Raw genomic sequence first — 16,479 nt, 5'->3', positions numbered from 1 at the left:
GCAGGGGCCATGCAGTTTGTCTTGCTTTCTTTACTCTCCAGGTCCTGCAGATACTGAAACTGACACTCTGATTAGATCCCGTATGTTTCCCTGCTCGGTTACCAATGCGAAACTTAACTTCGAATGCAGAGTTGATGCCTTGTGGCAAGCGCCTGTTGGGAAGCTGAATTAATGTAGCTAAGGATGTAACGCTCAGAATTGCTTTATCTGCTCTTTGTAGTTAGGAGATCCGCCCCATTAATTTGTCAGTCGGTGTTGTAGCACTGGGTAACAGCAAAATGATTGTACTTGTTCCCCTAAGAAAAGAACTTCATGCTACTAAGAACAGAAGACTCATTTCTTTGTTCTTAGACAGCAACAGCTGGATCTCATTGCATATTATTGTGCTGTCGTGCTTATCTTCTAAGCTGCTAAGGATTTTAGCTTTGTTCTCCTACCGCTCTGATTTTGCCTTTGGTGTTTTCTCCACTGTCCTTTTTTCTCCTTAATAGAGGAGACTTGGCATTGTTTAAAAATTAACCTGTCCTGAGAAGTTTCCTGCTTTCCATTTGCATTGAGATTGGCCCCAACACAGCTGCCAGCTTGACCTTGCTATGTCAAGACACTGCATTTGAACCACATCCAGATCTTCCTGCTTTTTCAGCCCGACCATTTCCCGTAGACAACTTTTTTCTGCTCCTATGTTGTTGTAACTCTTTACTGGGCTGTCTCATACTGGTTGCTACGACTGCTCCTGCCTTTCTAAAATAGCTTTTTTTTTTTTTAAAGTCTGGTTTCCCAGAAGCAAAACTTTCCTTCTAAAATGATCCCAGGTCCTAAAATCTTGCTGATCTGTTCACTCCTGTGCATTTTCCCACCTCGTGCACTCTCATCCATTATTTCTGCAAGCAGCTCTGCACTTTCTTTCTCTACCATTTTATGAAATGTTACCTACACTGGACTGTGAAACTTTACAGGCCCTTCTTGAAAGCTGCATCTAGCATGGTGCAGGAGGGAGACTGCTTGCAGAGGATGGCCATACAGATACTCACTAGACTCTTTGAACCATAAATATTTTTGTAATATCAAAACACAACAAAACAATTCTGGGCTTGACTGACCTGCTTTCAAATCTGTGAAATGTTGTTGCCACCTCTGCTCCCTCACTTCCACTGTTTGTTCTTGTTACATCTGCTTGTTGCTTTTCTCCTTTGTTGGCCTGTCAGTTCTACAAGGCAGGGGCTGTCTTCTGCTCTGGGACCTGCCATGCACAGTGGAGTCCTGGCTGCATTTTGGGCCACTGGGCTCTCCTAGTCTTCAGGCAGAAAATACAAGGAAACAACATAATTTAAGGAAACATCTTTCAAGTAAAATGAGCATGTGGAGGGATAGGGTCGTGTTGGCATCCCACCTCTCTAGTCTACACAGTGCATTTTAGAGGTGCACACGCTATGTCTCACTGCAGTATTAGTGGAATGGAACTGAAGGCTTGGTGTGCAGGGTTTATACGTTGATAACACCCCTCTTGAGATGAGAAATTTGTTGGAAGGAAACATTCATGCTGATGTGATACAAATGGACCTTCACCCTTATGAGTATTTACCAGACTCTGTTTGCCTTCGTGAGTGTAGGTTCAGCAACATGAACCAATGGTGTCAGAAGGTTATAGGTTTTTTGATTTGGCAATCTCCATGCTTTAAATTTATGATCTTTAATGTGGGTAGAGCTAATTTTTTGTGAATGGTTTCACACACAGTTTTATAGGGATACTTTTGTGTCTCTTATGGCAGAACTTTTGCAAACTTTCAGTGTTGCCACAACTTAACAAGGCTTATGACTTTGGCTTTAGCGTTCCTATGGAGGTTAAGTAACAGTCCTGCAAATGTTAGCACAAGCAGCAAATGATTAGCAAATTCAGCTCCAATGTAATTGTTTTTTTTGCTTCATGAATCACTGGCTCAAAACTGGTGTTCTGGTCATTTTTAGACACTTCTCCTTTTGTCTTCCTCTCTGCTTTTTGGAGAAGACGACACACATGCCATACTCTGTCCGAGACCTCTGACTCATCCGAGCCAATTTGGGCCAACCTTTACAGATAGGCACAGGTCTAAAAACAAAGCATCACTTTCTACAATTTTTCTGCAGAAGTCGGAGATAGATTAGAAGGATACAAATTACCAACTTTGTTGTGGGAGGCACTGTAATGCAAACTCATCAGTTGCCTGTGCTGTTTAGCCGCCAATATACTCATTAGTGTGTGTGTGGGCATGCCACTGTGTGTGTGGATCAGAATTAACTACAGCTTCGTGTGCTCGCGTGCTTCCCCTCAGCCTAGTTTCTAGCTGGTCATGGGAAGAGGCCAGAGTATTGACAGTGCAGGGGATGCTTGTGGGGAACTGGTGGTTTGGGGTTGGGTGAGGCCAAAGGTGACTGTGGCAGAAGATGGAGGTAGAGAGTGGTATAGAGAGCAAGTCAGCAGAACCAGGCTCAACTGCTTCCACTGCTCCTCCAACCACTGATTCAAGCAGAAAAACTTCATGGGAAAAAAGCCACAATTTATTTTATTTCAATTTTTCTTAAAGATTTAGTGTGCTGTTTCCTGAAAATGTTACTTTATTTGGTAGCCTGAAGTGTAAAAGTAGGTTCTTTATGAAAACGGCACCACTGCAAATACTAGGACAATATGGGTATAAAACAAAGAGATGAGTTCTGAGCCGTGTACAGAAGGAACCTGGTTTCCAGTCTCTCACACTCTGAAACGGGCCTGAAAGCATTTGGTAGGTTCTTTCTTGCAACGGGGCCACAGAGTATTTCTTCTCTCTTCGTCCTTTTGGGGAAAGTTGTGGGAGCTCAGCTGTGGGAGACTGGATGGATATAGGTATGCACACAGTGAAATCAAGCTTCACAAAAACGTAGCAAGAAGTGGGGCAGGCGTAGTTATAAATGTACCAGCTGCTGTATTAATGAAGGGGAAAGTTTCTAGCAGCAGAGCTCGTTATCCACAGTCTTAGGGAGTCGTGATGCTGTCACAAATTGGAAGCTATTTCTTGTTAGTTAGAAAGCCTGTTATCAGTTAACAAGCCCAAGTTCCCCAGTATTTCTGGGTCTGTTTTCGGGTGCTCTCTGGAAGGTGAACTGATGTTGACACACCTGTCTTGCTTCACCGAAAGCAAGGACTGTGGTTGCTGCAGACTTAGATGGTGATATTCTGCGAGTAAACCACCAGTCCAAGGCTTTCATCTGCTGTGAGTGAGTGATAAGGCTCACTCTCTGGCATAGGAGCAGCGTAAGGAATATGAATTGAGCAGTCTCCTAAAAACAATAGAGAAAGGGGTGGTGAAATAGAAGCTTCAGTGGCTTGGTAAATGCTGCTGGACAGTTTCCTGTAGCACTTAGCTGCTGTAGCCAGAGAAGAATGAGTGTGGGATGATGCGTGTGATACTGGCTAAGACAGATTTAGGTCTGAACAGTGAATGTTTTCCTAAGGAAAAGAGCATTTTCTGACCTTTGGTAGCAAAGAAACAAGATCAAAAAGAAAACGAACAAAGAATTGGCATGCCAGAAGGAGAGGTCTGAAGAAGTCAGGAGCTAACTTACTGGTGCTTTGTAAACAGTACTGTGTGCTAGTCAGTGTTTTTAGGCACCCATGCACTTACGATCACTGAGCCTCTACGGTACTGCCAGGATGTACATTAGTGCAATGTGTCAGAAACAGAGGATTTCTTTTATGTGCTTATGCTGTGTTGCTGGTAGATATGGCAATGCACTCAGATAAATTTGAGGGCTACAAAGAGCAACAGACCAAGCGTTGCCTGCGTGTGAACGCTTGCTGCATGGTTTTGTGTAATGAAGAACATCCTTGAAGTAGTGGAGGAGGAAGGGGAGAATGAAGGCAGGAGAGAAACGTTGAATCTTTTTTCTTCTGAACTCTATTAAATACAGTTTTGATTGCACAGCAAAGGCAAGGAGCAGTGGTGCTCTCTGCCCATGACCAGAACTGCCTGGAATTGCCTCTAACTTTCTCCATGTAGTCCCCAGCTATTCCTGTGCGCTGGTAGGAGCTGCATGGGCGTCTGTTAAGCAGTTCTGAATCACAATAGTGGCTACAGGAGCCCAAGTGGTTTGTTGGTAGGGAGAATGGAAATACCAGTCACTGCCACATCTTATTGACCAGTCTTAGCATATCTCTTCTGACCCATTTCTTCCTTCTCCCTGTTGCTTAGCAACAGATGCAGCATGTTAAAGTTAAAAAGGCTGGAAAACAGGCCTTCGGCAGAAGTTGACTGTTTTCATAGGTTTTATTTCCTTGAGGGCAGGCATTTGTAGTGGTTATGGTGAGTAATCACCCTTGTCATGGTCTCACATGAGCATTCAAATTGCTTTATTGTGTTGCATGCCCTGTAAATGAGCAGAGCTCTTGTAATAAGGTTCTTCTACCCACTTCTGACATCCAGGAGCCTGTTTGTGTCTACAAAAGGTATCTGAACACTTAAAAAGAGGTGGATGCTGCCTGTGCATTAAGCTGGAGGGTGCCGATTCAGCAAACTGTAAACTTCTTGTTTTTTAATGGAAGTGTCATTACTGATCTACCCAGGGCACAAATTATCAGTCTGAGCTGTGAATAATAGACAGAATCAATTCTAGTAATTAAATACTGACTTTGTAACTGCTGTATCCCACACTTTCCTCCCATGCACAGACAGCATTTGTATCATCTGATTGTAATGTATTGTACATTAATACACTACTGCTTTGTAACTGTCTTGAAGTAAGAGAGCTACCTCCACCTGAGCTGTTCATCTTTTATTAAGAAACAGCGTGCAGGATGTTTGTCACAGACCTTGACCGTGCTATCCTAGGTACTGCACACGCATAAGCACAAGCAGCCTTTAACACCTACAGCTGAACAGAAGATTATTGATGGGAAGAGCTGTCAGAAACCAGTGAGAGATGTTTGCATTTTTGGGTCTGTAGGCTGAGTTTACCAGCCTAGCTATCACCAGGCTCTTGTGGGCTTGACAGCAAAAGGAACAACAGAAGAGAATTCCCAAGTTTAGGGAGCTGCTGCTGAGAGTGAGGATGAGCAGGAGAGTTGCCAGCCACTTAGCAAGTCTGAAGTTGGTGGTTGTGGTCAGGACAGGGCAATCCTTCAGCCTGCATCTAAAGTACAGTATCTGTCATGTTACAGGAGCGTTTAGAGTGTACCAAAAAGTTGTTGTGTAGTCCGTATGAGACGCTCCACTTTTAAATAAATAGGCATTTGGTTACATTGTGTTTATGTGTTCCTCTGTTGTTGGACATCTGGGTCAAGAGGAATGTAAAGCGTGCAATGTGTAAATGTTGGCTGCATTATGTGCTCTTCAACGTTATGTTTGTCTTGTTTGCAGTGAGTGCCATAATTCTTCTGACCGGATCAAAGTACGAGTATGGGATGAAGATGATGACATCAAGTCTCGCGTCAAGCAGAGACTAAAACGCGAGTCGGATGATTTCCTGGGGCAGACGATCATTGAAGTCCGTACTCTGAGCGGAGAAATGGATGTGTGGTATAATCTTGGTGAGCAGGGCTTTGGGACTGAAAACATGTCACATGTAAGTTTGGGAATGTCCCAGAACACCTGGGTGCCCTTGGGAAGTTTGCAAAAAAAAAACCCCCACAAAACTCAGGGGCGTATGATGGTGCTGTGGAGCAGCTGCAAGGATTTGATCCCAGTTTAAATGAAGAGGAGGAGTATAATGTGTCAGAAAGGTGATGGTTTTTCCCTGTTAGGCATTGGAAAGTACAGTGGGTAAATGCTTGCAGGGGGATTGGATTCCATCTGTGCTGGAGAAGTGTTTTCTGTCCTGTGCCCTTTGTCGTGCCAACACAAGCATTTTACCAGTCTCGAAGACCTGCTAGTGGACTGAATTGGGCTAGAACGTTGTTGAGACTTTTCCAAGTGTCCAGAATAGATAATTGCAGAAAGCACTGATGAGTAACCACATGGTGCTGAGTTGACAGGCAGAGTAATAATCCTAGGAAGTCCAAAATTTAATAGGGACAACCAGCAGTTCCCAGGAGCTCAGGACTATGGTGAAGTCAGGAACAAATTCCACATCAGTCAGCCCTTTTGTCAGAAAAGGGGTCTGCCCTTGGTGGTTCTAGTTCAGCTGACTGAATCTAAGGCCAGGGACCCTATAGCACAGTTGCTGTCAGAAGGAGTGGTTTACAGGCAGTCTTTGAAAGTTTTGGAAGAAAAAAGTCAGAAGTTTTCTCCATGGAGACTCTGACCACAAGCTCAGCATGAGCTGCCAGCAGTTTCTTTTCCGGTGTTTTTATCCCAAGATGGCTGTGCTCTGAACATGAAAAATGCATGTAATTGCTGATGATTTTTTCTTCTAGAGAAGCGAACAGATAAGTCTGCAGTGTCTGGGGCTATTCGCCTGCAAATCAGTGTGGAGATCAAAGGCGAGGAGAAGGTGGCTCCGTATCATATTCAGTACACTTGCCTTCATGAGGTAAGAAGCGGATTCAGCTCAGTCATCACAACGTCCCTTCTGTCTCTTGAAGAAGCAAATTTCTGATTTTTGTTTGCTTGAAATGTTCCTCCTTACCCTAGATGAACTTTCTTTTCCCTGCTCTGCAGGCCTGGAAACACGCTGAATCATCAGAGCCAGATTTGTCAGGAAGGCAAAGAAGGCTTTAGGCTGTCTCCCCCGCACTGAGGGCTGGCTGGCTCAGTCTGTCCCACTGTCACAGCTGTGCTGCTGTCAGGCAGAGATCACTTATTGGTCCAACTCAGGGTCCCCCATAGGTCTAACACAGAGAAACCTCTGAATAATTTGAGTGATGTTTTCAGCATGTACTGTGCCCACACCTTTCTTTGGAGGAGCCATTCTAAAAGGTATTATGAGTAAATTCTGATCTAAGGAGGACAGGCAGTGCTGCAGAAGTGGAGAGAAATCCAAAGATGATTTGTGAGAAGGACTGAAGGGAAAACTCTGTTTCAGTGATGCATGGTGCCCAGCCTATCTTCTGAAAGAGAAGGCGGGTGGCAGGGTCAGTCTCTGTGTGCCTGAATAAGGAAGAGTAGTCAGAGCCTCTTTCACCTGACATACAAGAATATTGTGAGGTCCAGTGAGGTCTAAGCAAATTCAGATTAGAAAAGAAGGACAGATGTATCAGAGAGAAATGTTCAGCTACGGGAACAACATATTTATCCAGACGCTGGGTTAGATGAGCACTGGGGAGTCTTCTGGCCTTACCAGGGAATAGACAGATGCGAAGCTTAGAAAAATATCAGCAGGCTTCTTCTAGTAGGCTGTGTTGTGTCCTTCAATATATATTTATTGTTTTTTAGTTCAATGATGGCTTGTGTTTGGTAAGCTATTTTGTTTTTTCCCTTGAAATATGCATGATCACTTGCTGCCCTTCTTTTTTTGCAAATATGTCTCTTTCTAAGTATCACCTGCTTTCATTTGTGTGTGATAAAATAAAGGTGATTTACAGCTAGAATAATCTAATCAAGAAAAATAGTAGTGTAAAGCAGGGTTCTCTAGCTCCTAATGAGATCATTAGACTTTTGCATCCCTTACTACAGGGAGCCAGCTGTCTGAAGGGCTGATGAATCTGTAAGTGACATGAATTTGAGGATTACTGAGAAACCCACTGAACTGAATGTGGAATTTCTGCACAGCAATGCAGGCTGAAAGCCTTTTCAGAATTAGATAAAGTGAAAGGTTACGTTGAACAATAATGCAAGTGTCTAGTTGTTAGGGCTGATTTTAAGGATGCCCTTTTCAGAAAAAATAAATCTCTTTGGACTGTTCTGCTCTATAACAATAATTACAAAACTGATACAGAGCTGTTATGTCAGCTAGTTTAAATAGCTAGTCCATGTTAAGGCATTTCATTCTGAGGACAGAAATTTGTAAGTTTCAGGAAACTAATTAGTTTGTAGTTTCACTGCATTGAAGCACTCCTCTGCGTCATCCGCAATGTCTGCTGGGTAAAGTTGTAGGTACACATGCAAAAAATTCAGCTAAGAGCAGTCAAGAAGAAAAGAAGGTAAAAGCAGAAAAGTGCATAGTGGTTGGGAGGAAAGAGAGAGGGAGGAGAGCAAAGAAATTTGTTAGTGCTGTCTTCTCAGCAGTTCCAAGCTCTTCATGAAACTCACTTGGAGGCTTCAGCACCCTCACATGTAATTTCTTTCCTGTTTTTGTATTTCAGAACCTCTTTCACCATCTCACAGATGTGCAAGGGAATGGGGTGGTGAAGATCCCTGATGCCAAAGGAGATGATGCCTGGAAGGTGTATTTTGATGAGACAGCTCAAGAGATTGTGGATGAATTTGCAATGCGTTATGGCATTGAATCGATATACCAGGCCATGACGTAAGATGCAGTTTGTGTGGTCTTTAGCGTGGATAATCGGTGTAACTAATTGATGTGACTGTTAATATCATACTGTGAGTGGGAAGAAACTGCCTGTCTCTGAATCATTGGTTTTCTCAAAGTCTAGAAATTAATGTCTGACAAAGTGCTGGAATTAAGTGTCTACCTGAACAGTTTGTGTGACCACCTTTAAAACTAATTCTAAGGAATTACACCAACTTTGGTAATGTAAATGACTGTATTTTATTATTGATAGCTGATGCATTCCTGTTTTAAGACTCTGAAATCTCTATCTGAGCACTTTTCTGTTAGAAACATATTGCCCAAGGATCCCAGTGAAGATTTCTTATGATGTGAGAGGGGATGAGGTTTTCCTACATGTCTGTTGCGGCAACTGATACAGTCCTTTGAAGTCACTAATTGCCCAGGTGCTGCTGAAGGCATTTATGGGATGTTTGAGTAATGGAGCCACTGATTTGTCCTCTTTGGAGCTAGGCTAGTGCAGTTCTTGATCTTCAAAGAGCGTTTTCCTTGTCTTTATACTTTTACTTGGATTTGGGATTAGCTGTTCTTCCTCTTAAAGACTAATAGTGCTGTGCTTTAGCTCATTTCTTATTTCAAATGTATTGTTAAATATACTAGACAAAAGTGAACTTTTTAACATTAGCAGCTGTTTTGGGATCTGAGTCCTTGGATTAGTTATGATCTGTACTTATGTCACCTTGCAAGCACCTGTTCTGCATATTGATTTAAGCCAAAGTGCAAAAGAGTTGAAAGGTACCTCTGGATGTCTAGTCCCTGCTTATAGCGGGGCTAACTTGGAAGTTGGACCAGACTGCTCAGGGCCTCTTTTGGTTTGAAAATTTCCAAGGCTGGTGATCTACCACCTCTCTGGGCTCCTGTCCTCAGGCTGTATTACTCTGGCGAAGAAATTCCTGGTTGAAATCCAAATTGGAAAATCCTGCTTTGAATTTCCTGTGCTGTAACTGCTGCATATTGCTGCTTATCTTTTAGCCTTCCCTCTAAAAGGATTTTGGCCTGGCTCAGTCTTCTCACTAACCCTCCCCTCTCTGCTAAGTAGTCAAGACACCGATTAGATCCCCACTCCTCACACCTTGTTTTCTTCAAGATGAGCAAAGCCATTTTGTGTCTCTATCTCTATTTAACAAGTGCCTAAATGACCTGTTGGTACATAGATACAATATAGGAAGCAAGTTAACATTCAGGCATCAATATCATCTTTATCTGAAATACTGACTTGTGAATTCCCGTGAAATTCTCTCACTGGAGCTTTTTTGGTTATAATCATTTGTAGATTAACTAGCACAGAAGCTAATGTCTCTGATGCATCCTTTAGGGAGAAAGCTGCATTCCAAAAATAGTTCCCAAATTTAGTTTGAGAGCACAGTGAGGATTCCTGCTTAAAAAGGACTGCATAAAAATGGCCCAACTCTCCTGTCTGTTGGAATGAACTTTACTTGCCTGTAATATCAGACCTCTTAAGTTCCGTTTGCCCCCTTATGTCTAACATTTTCTTTGATGGTTATTTCAGAAGCCTGGATGCTTCTGGCATAATTTTTGAGATTTCCTGCAGGAGGGTTCCTTGCACTTTAATGAGAGCAGTTAAATGGGAAAATGCAAATGAGCGTGCACGCTTCCTGCAATCTGGAAGGGTTAGCCCTAAGGAACCATGTATCAGCGCAGCACAGAAATACTAGTGCGTGATCTCGCTGTGCTCGAATGCTTTCCAATTGCTGCTGCCTCATGTCTCCTCAGAATCTATGGCTGCCTCAAATTATATAGATTTCCCTGTGTCAGGCTTGGTTCTAGGAATTGGCATCAGGACCCAAGGTGTCACCTGAGTTACAAGCTGTTGGCAACAAAGAGTTGAGAAGCTATTTTATAATCTGGAAGGTGCTGTAGGGAAGGGATTTCTCTTGCTTTTGATCATATCTGTTGTCTAGACGGCATCTTTCTGAGCAAGCTCTGAGATGCTGCAGATTTACAGAAAGGGAGAACCCCTCTGTTCATGGTGACAGCCAGGGTAAGGGGGCTATTAAAGAAACAAAGTGAGGTTGTGCTACACAAGAAACCAGAATGACTTACAGAATTGTCCTTTTGCAGGCATTTTGCATGTCTCTCCTCTAAATACATGTGCCCAGGCGTGCCAGCTGTGATGAGCACCTTACTTGCCAATATCAATGCTTATTATGCGCACACCACTGCCTCCACAAATGTGTCTGCTTCAGACCGCTTTGCAGCCTCCAATTTTGGGGTATGTTTGCATGTTTGGTGACATTATAACTGACTTCTGTAATTTGTCTACAGCTCTTCCGCCTTTCAATAAATAACTTGTTCTGTTTAAGGAACGTTAAAGCTGTGAGGAGTTGGAAGCTGTGAAGTGCTTCTAGACTAGACAAAGAGAATGGTTTTGTTGTCATCATCATCACACTTTTTAGATATTAATCAGTGTAATGCATTTTGATGTTTGTTCTTTGTGTTCAAATTACACTGGAGCAGAGATGGTATAGAAATGAGCAAATAATATTAAACTGTGTGGTGATGCTGTTGATAAAATATACTGTGCGATCTGATTCAGAACTTTGTTTTTAGAAACAGCAACTGCTTTAAGAAAAAAACAAAATAAAAAAGTTTATCCCCCTAATGGTTAATATGTTTTTCATATAATGTGGTAGAGTTTTCCAAAAGTATTTGGAAAAGCGCTCGTGCTTCCCATCAGACTGAAAATTTGTAGACTGAATGAATAGAAAAGATCTTGGAGCTGTGTCATTGCTCTGAATTAGACCCTTTTCTGCCTGTTCCTTTATTCATCTCCCGATAAATATTTTATCTTAAATATGAGTTTGGTGCAAATTGCAGACTAGAGATCAGAGGGGTTTTTGTTCTGCCTTGACTTCAGAGCGATAATGGAGTATTTTTCTGACAACGCTAATGTTACACAGACTTCAGAAATAATGGCAGTATAAGAGTAAATCGAAGAATCGAAAGAAAATACTGTTTGCACAATATCATGCATCCATACTTCTCCCTCCCGCTCTCCTGAGATCTGACACTAATTCCCTGATATCCTGCTGCTTACTCTGAACATCGATTGGACAGTGATGATATGTGATGTTTATTGGTGTTTTGTGCTCCACAGAAAGAACGATTTGTGAAGCTTCTGGACCAGCTTCATAATTCGCTTCGAATTGATCTCTCAATGTACAGGGTGAGTGGGAATAAACAGAAGCTTTTCAGGTATTCTGATGGGCAGAGGGGAAACACACCATTTGGATTTCTTTTACATTTCTAACCTTTTGGGTAGTTTGTGTCTTATGGGATTGTCATGACAAGCTTGTTGTTCAAATACACTATTTTGTTTTCCTTATGGATAGAACTTAAACCATGTTTTTTTTTCTTCCGTTATAACTTCATCAAGACTTCTGAAATCATTTAAGGTTTGTGAACTATGCTCATCCCTGATAGTCTCCCAGAAATGCAGGTTGGATTGAATTAATGAATTTGAATTATTCTTACAAGCTACTTCAGGAATCATCTACAAAGGGAAAACAGACTTATTCTCCCCTGGTAGGACAGAAGTCTTTTAGAGGGCCTGTGGCCATGTTGTCATTTTAGGTTTGGCAAACTCAAATCACTGCCCCTGACTCTGGATCTACAAGATGTGCTCTTAGGTTGAGATCCCCCCCACTTCAGCATATTGGGAAGAGATGGGTTTCAAATGCAGTCCATCAGGCTTCTTAAACCCCCTAATTTCTTTCTTTACTACTGCAGAGTAAAGGTAGTCTTATCATGTGACTTGGCTTTTTTTTAAGTTCTTTGCTATATTATTTTAATTAGTGACTGGCTCATTGAAAAATTTTAAAATGGTGGAAAAATGTGAACTTTGACTTTATATATTTACTTTAAAGTAGATCCTCTTCCAGTTAGTGCGTATATCTGAAACACAGTAAAGCATATAGAGGAAGGAAACACGGGCAGGCTAGGAGAAGTAGTGCATTAGGAAGACAAACAAAAAGGACAAGGGGCAAGGTGCAAAAGAAGATAAAAGGAATGTTCTGTAAAGAGCTATTCTGAAACTGCATTACTAGTAAGAGAAGGTCTAAAAAGAGCACTGATCCACTGGGTAGCAGAGAGAAAATTATCAAAACATGGCAGTAGGCATCTGCAGTGGTGATGCCTTTTTTATTTGCTTGGTCTTCGATAACAGATGCTTTCCGGTGGCAAATGCAACTAAACCTTGGACAAACAAGTAAGATCTTATGTAAAGGACCAGGAAAGATTTGTGTAGTTTAAATAATTTAGATGTTATCTAAATGTCAGTATATTTAGAGAAATGGATGAAACAATTTGGGAGCTCTTAGTAATTATTGGAAGAAAAAGGTGTTACTTTCCAGTTTTTGAGACAGGAGATGGCAATTTACAACTTAAATTACCCAGATTAAGCCTCCCCCTTCTCCTAATTTAGTCAAGCTATTTGTAAGCATTTAAAACCATGAATAGCCAGCAGTGTAGATTTGTGAAAAAGAAAGTGTCAAACCAGTTTGTGTTCTTTCCAGGGCAGCGTGGCAGGTGAGGAGGGGAGAGGTAGAGCCCTCTCAAGAGTAGCTCCAAGTCACCCTCTGAATAATTATTCTGATGTTTTGTGAGCACATGCAGTTATTCTGTATGCATGTCAGCTGTTCTTTTTTGTGGTTGGTCGCTAGCTGACATGCGAATAGAGGAGGCTGAATTTCTGCTAATCATGTTCTAATCAAGAGCATACATTCAGTCCCCAACATTCATCCAATGGTTTGTGTTTAAATCTTGACCTGCAGAAGTCTTTGGTTTTGGTAAATACTCTGAGTGCCAGAGAGTCCATGTGTGGGCAACTTAAGTTTAGAAGGAAAATTGTCTAGGAACGAGCGTCTACGAATGATCGTAAAGAGCATTAAATGGCTTGCAGTGGTTAGCTGAACTGCAGCAATAATCAATTCCTGCCAAGAGACAGCATATTTTTCTCCAAGTCCTCAGTAATAAATGAAAACGTGTTCCCCTCCACCCTTTTTACCTTTGTCTCTAACAGTTTTTGAATGTGCAGATATGAAGAGACTATCCAAGTGCAGGTTGCCTTTGCTATTTTGCTTGCAGCAAAACCAGTCCCATCAGCCTGAGTGTAAGAACATGCTGAGCAACATGAGTGCTGTTAAAGGACACAAGAAGGAGAGAGTGGGAATGTAGGAAAGGGCACAGTGCCTGAGGTTAGAAAGGGAACAGTCTCTTGCAAGAAGCACAGCTTGCTGCATTCAGCATATGCATTTACGTGTATATATATGTGCGCACATATGTATTGTATCTGGAAGGGACAATGACACTTCTTATTTCAGTGGAATCCAGAGAGTAGAAGAGGAAACTACTGTTACGAACAGCAGGGCAGTGGGCAGAGTATGTAAAATAAATGCATTAGAGGAAAGGAGGCACGGAAGAATGAATGCTTATCTTGGCAGATTGGATCTTACAGGGGACTGGGTGATTATGATGACTTCTGACAGGGAACAGCACTTATTTTCCCTTCTCAGTCCAGTTTGTTTCTCTGGAGAGGTTGCTAATATACCACACCTCTTCGTGTCTCAGAAGAAAAGCCAAAATCCAAGCGGTGAGTGCAGAAAGGAAAGGGCACGCACGAGCATCCTCAGGTGGGAGGCCAGCGCTGCCACTGGTGAGGCTGTTGCTGCCTGCCTGCTCCTTCCAAAGCCAAGGAGAGATCTCCTGCCATCGAGGATTCTCAGTTTCCTGGCATCCGCAAACTTTACATTCATATAAGAAGCTATTTAATTAAGCAGATAAGCTCCTGCAGCAAAAAGGCCTTATTTATTGAGCATTGTTTTGACTGGTACAAGCTTCTCAAGCAAGAAATGTTTCCAAGACACTTTCCTTATTTAGCACATGCTTGAAGCCTTGCATGGATCTGACTGTGCTTTCCAACAGGATTTCCCTTTTCTATCAACAGAATAACTTCCCAGCCAGCAGCCGTGAGCGGTTGCAAGATCTGAAGTCTACAGTGGATTTGCTGACCAGCATCACTTTTTTCAGGATGAAGGTAGTGTTGTGCGTGGGTATGGGAATGGAGCCTCTGCAGTTTTTGCCAGAGTTACTTTCGCATTTTCAGACTATTATTTCATATCATTGTGCTTTAGACACTTAAGGAAAATGGAGATCTTCTGCTGACCATGTAATAAATATCCACGTTTTATCTCTACTTCACTGTATTTTGCATCATGAAAGTTAAAGCTGTTTTTTCCCTGGGGTTCTTCACTTATAAATAGGGCACAAAATAATTTTTAAAAAAAAAGAGCAAAAAAGAAAATTGTCTGGTTTTAGGAAGATAATTTACTTTTGTTAATAACATTAAGAAGCTTTTCTTGAAAACTGTCTGTAACATTTATCAGTCACTACCATCTCTTCAGCATCTTTTATCTAGTAAATATTTTAAAATTTATTTCTTGGAGGGTAAGATACTGAAATAAGGTAGTATCTCTCAGTAGAGATCCAAGAGAGTTAATGTGCATGCTAATGTGCAGGTTCTGTAGCTAAGTTAGTTGGTGTAGCAGTGTGTAATGAGATTATTTTTAATTCCTAATTTTTGTTTCTAAACTTTTTTAAAAATACTGTTGTAGGCTAGCACATGTCACTTAGTAATTTTTATCATATCAAAACAAAGCAAGTCTTTAATTTGAGCTATTTCAGGAAGTGCTTAATATTTTACCCTTAAGCTCTAGGGTAAATGATGTTTTAGAACTCTATTTTCTAAGTGTTCATTCAGACAATATGTCTGTATTGAAAGTTTGCTTTATAGAAATACTCCAAAAAGTTGAGAGGTAGTGACAATATCAGAATTATCTCAGGTTATAGTTTTATTTGCAGGGTGATGCCTGTGTATCTGTTTAGTTTAAAGTAACCCTGCAGTGTTTTTCTAAAGCAACCTAGCAATGAAATAATGAAAAGAGCTGTTGTTGCAAGAGGACAAGGTGTCTCAATTGGCATGTCCCTAACTATTCTGGTGTGCTTTAAAATTCAGTGAAGCTTGTGAAGAAAGATTTCCTTGAAGAAAGTTACTGTATTTAGAGGCATGCAAGTGTTCGGTCTTCAGCAAGACTTTCCGGATCGGATATAATGTGCTCCACTAGTCTGTTGCACGTTCTTCCAATATTTGAAAAGACTGCTCACTGGCTTCGTAGCAAAATCCTATAGATTTAGCAGAAACTGTGTGTGCTTGGCTCAGATTATACACATATCAAGCCACATGATTTATTTATTCTGAAGAATCTTCCCTGGCACTTCAGAATCTCTTTTATGCTCCAAATGATCCTGCAGGGACAGAAGTGTTGTCACTGCCATTTCATGCCTGGGGGGGATCGACCCGTTCATGTTTTCAGGTCACCGATAGCACATGTCGCTGAAAGCAGATCCACCAACTCCTGGGTAGTTCCCAAACCCCAGTGACTTGTTCTTTCCCAGTCTGATTCATGAACAGTACTTTGTTTGACTCTCTCTCTTGTCTCCTTGCTAGGTCCAAGAGCTGCAGAGTCCACCCCGAGCCAGCCAGGTAGTAAAGGACTGTGTAAAAGCTTGTCTCAACTCCACCTACGAGTACATTTTCAACAATTGTCATGAGCTGTACAGTCGCGAGTACCAGACAGATCCTGTGAGTAGCTGATAAATGGGCAGAAATCCAAGTTTCTGATTTTCTTATGATAATAACAAGAATACTAATTAATATAAAAAGCGAACACAAAATTATGTGACTTGTTATCTTCTGAATGCGGAAAGCTTGTAATCAATTAATGAGCACTAATTAGTAAGTGGAGGATGATAAGTGTTTTACGCTAACTAATTATGATCCATTTTGCCAGTCTCAGCTATTTTATTTCATGAGCAGTTATTTGTGAAGAGAATGTTGGATGCAGCTTTGAGTGAGCAAAAGCTTATTAGACCAAATGTAGACTGGTCAGGATAACTGTCTTTAGCAGAGACAAACCTCAAGCAGTGACGTTTTGTCTTGTTTTCTGGCATCCGTTGTCCTGCACTGGGCTTAGCAGGTACCTCTAGACACAAATTGTTTGGAAATCC

General features: G+C 41.6%; 1 protein-coding gene across 11 annotated transcripts in view; it reads left to right on the top strand.

The window, feature by feature from the left end:
• Nucleotides 1-16,479, top strand: part of UNC13B (unc-13 homolog B) — a 219,320-nt gene that overhangs the window by 148,085 nt on the left and 54,756 nt on the right. For all 11 annotated transcript variants that reach the window (XM_075447135.1, XM_075447133.1, XM_075447134.1 and 8 more), the window contains 7 exons: nt 5,367-5,536; nt 6,362-6,477; nt 8,189-8,352; nt 10,477-10,627; nt 11,513-11,581; nt 14,360-14,449; nt 15,920-16,054. In XM_075447135.1, the coding sequence (XP_075303250.1) occupies nt 5,367-5,536; nt 6,362-6,477; nt 8,189-8,352; nt 10,477-10,627; nt 11,513-11,581; nt 14,360-14,449; nt 15,920-16,054 (895 nt within the window). The remainder of the gene's footprint in view (nt 1-5,366; nt 5,537-6,361; nt 6,478-8,188; nt 8,353-10,476; nt 10,628-11,512; nt 11,582-14,359; nt 14,450-15,919; nt 16,055-16,479) is intronic.

Source organism: Opisthocomus hoazin, chromosome Z (genome assembly GCF_030867145.1).
Source record: "Opisthocomus hoazin isolate bOpiHoa1 chromosome Z, bOpiHoa1.hap1, whole genome shotgun sequence".
Classification (NCBI taxonomy): Eukaryota; Metazoa; Chordata; class Aves; order Opisthocomiformes; family Opisthocomidae; genus Opisthocomus; species Opisthocomus hoazin.
This window is presented reverse-complemented; position numbering and strand designations above follow the sequence as displayed.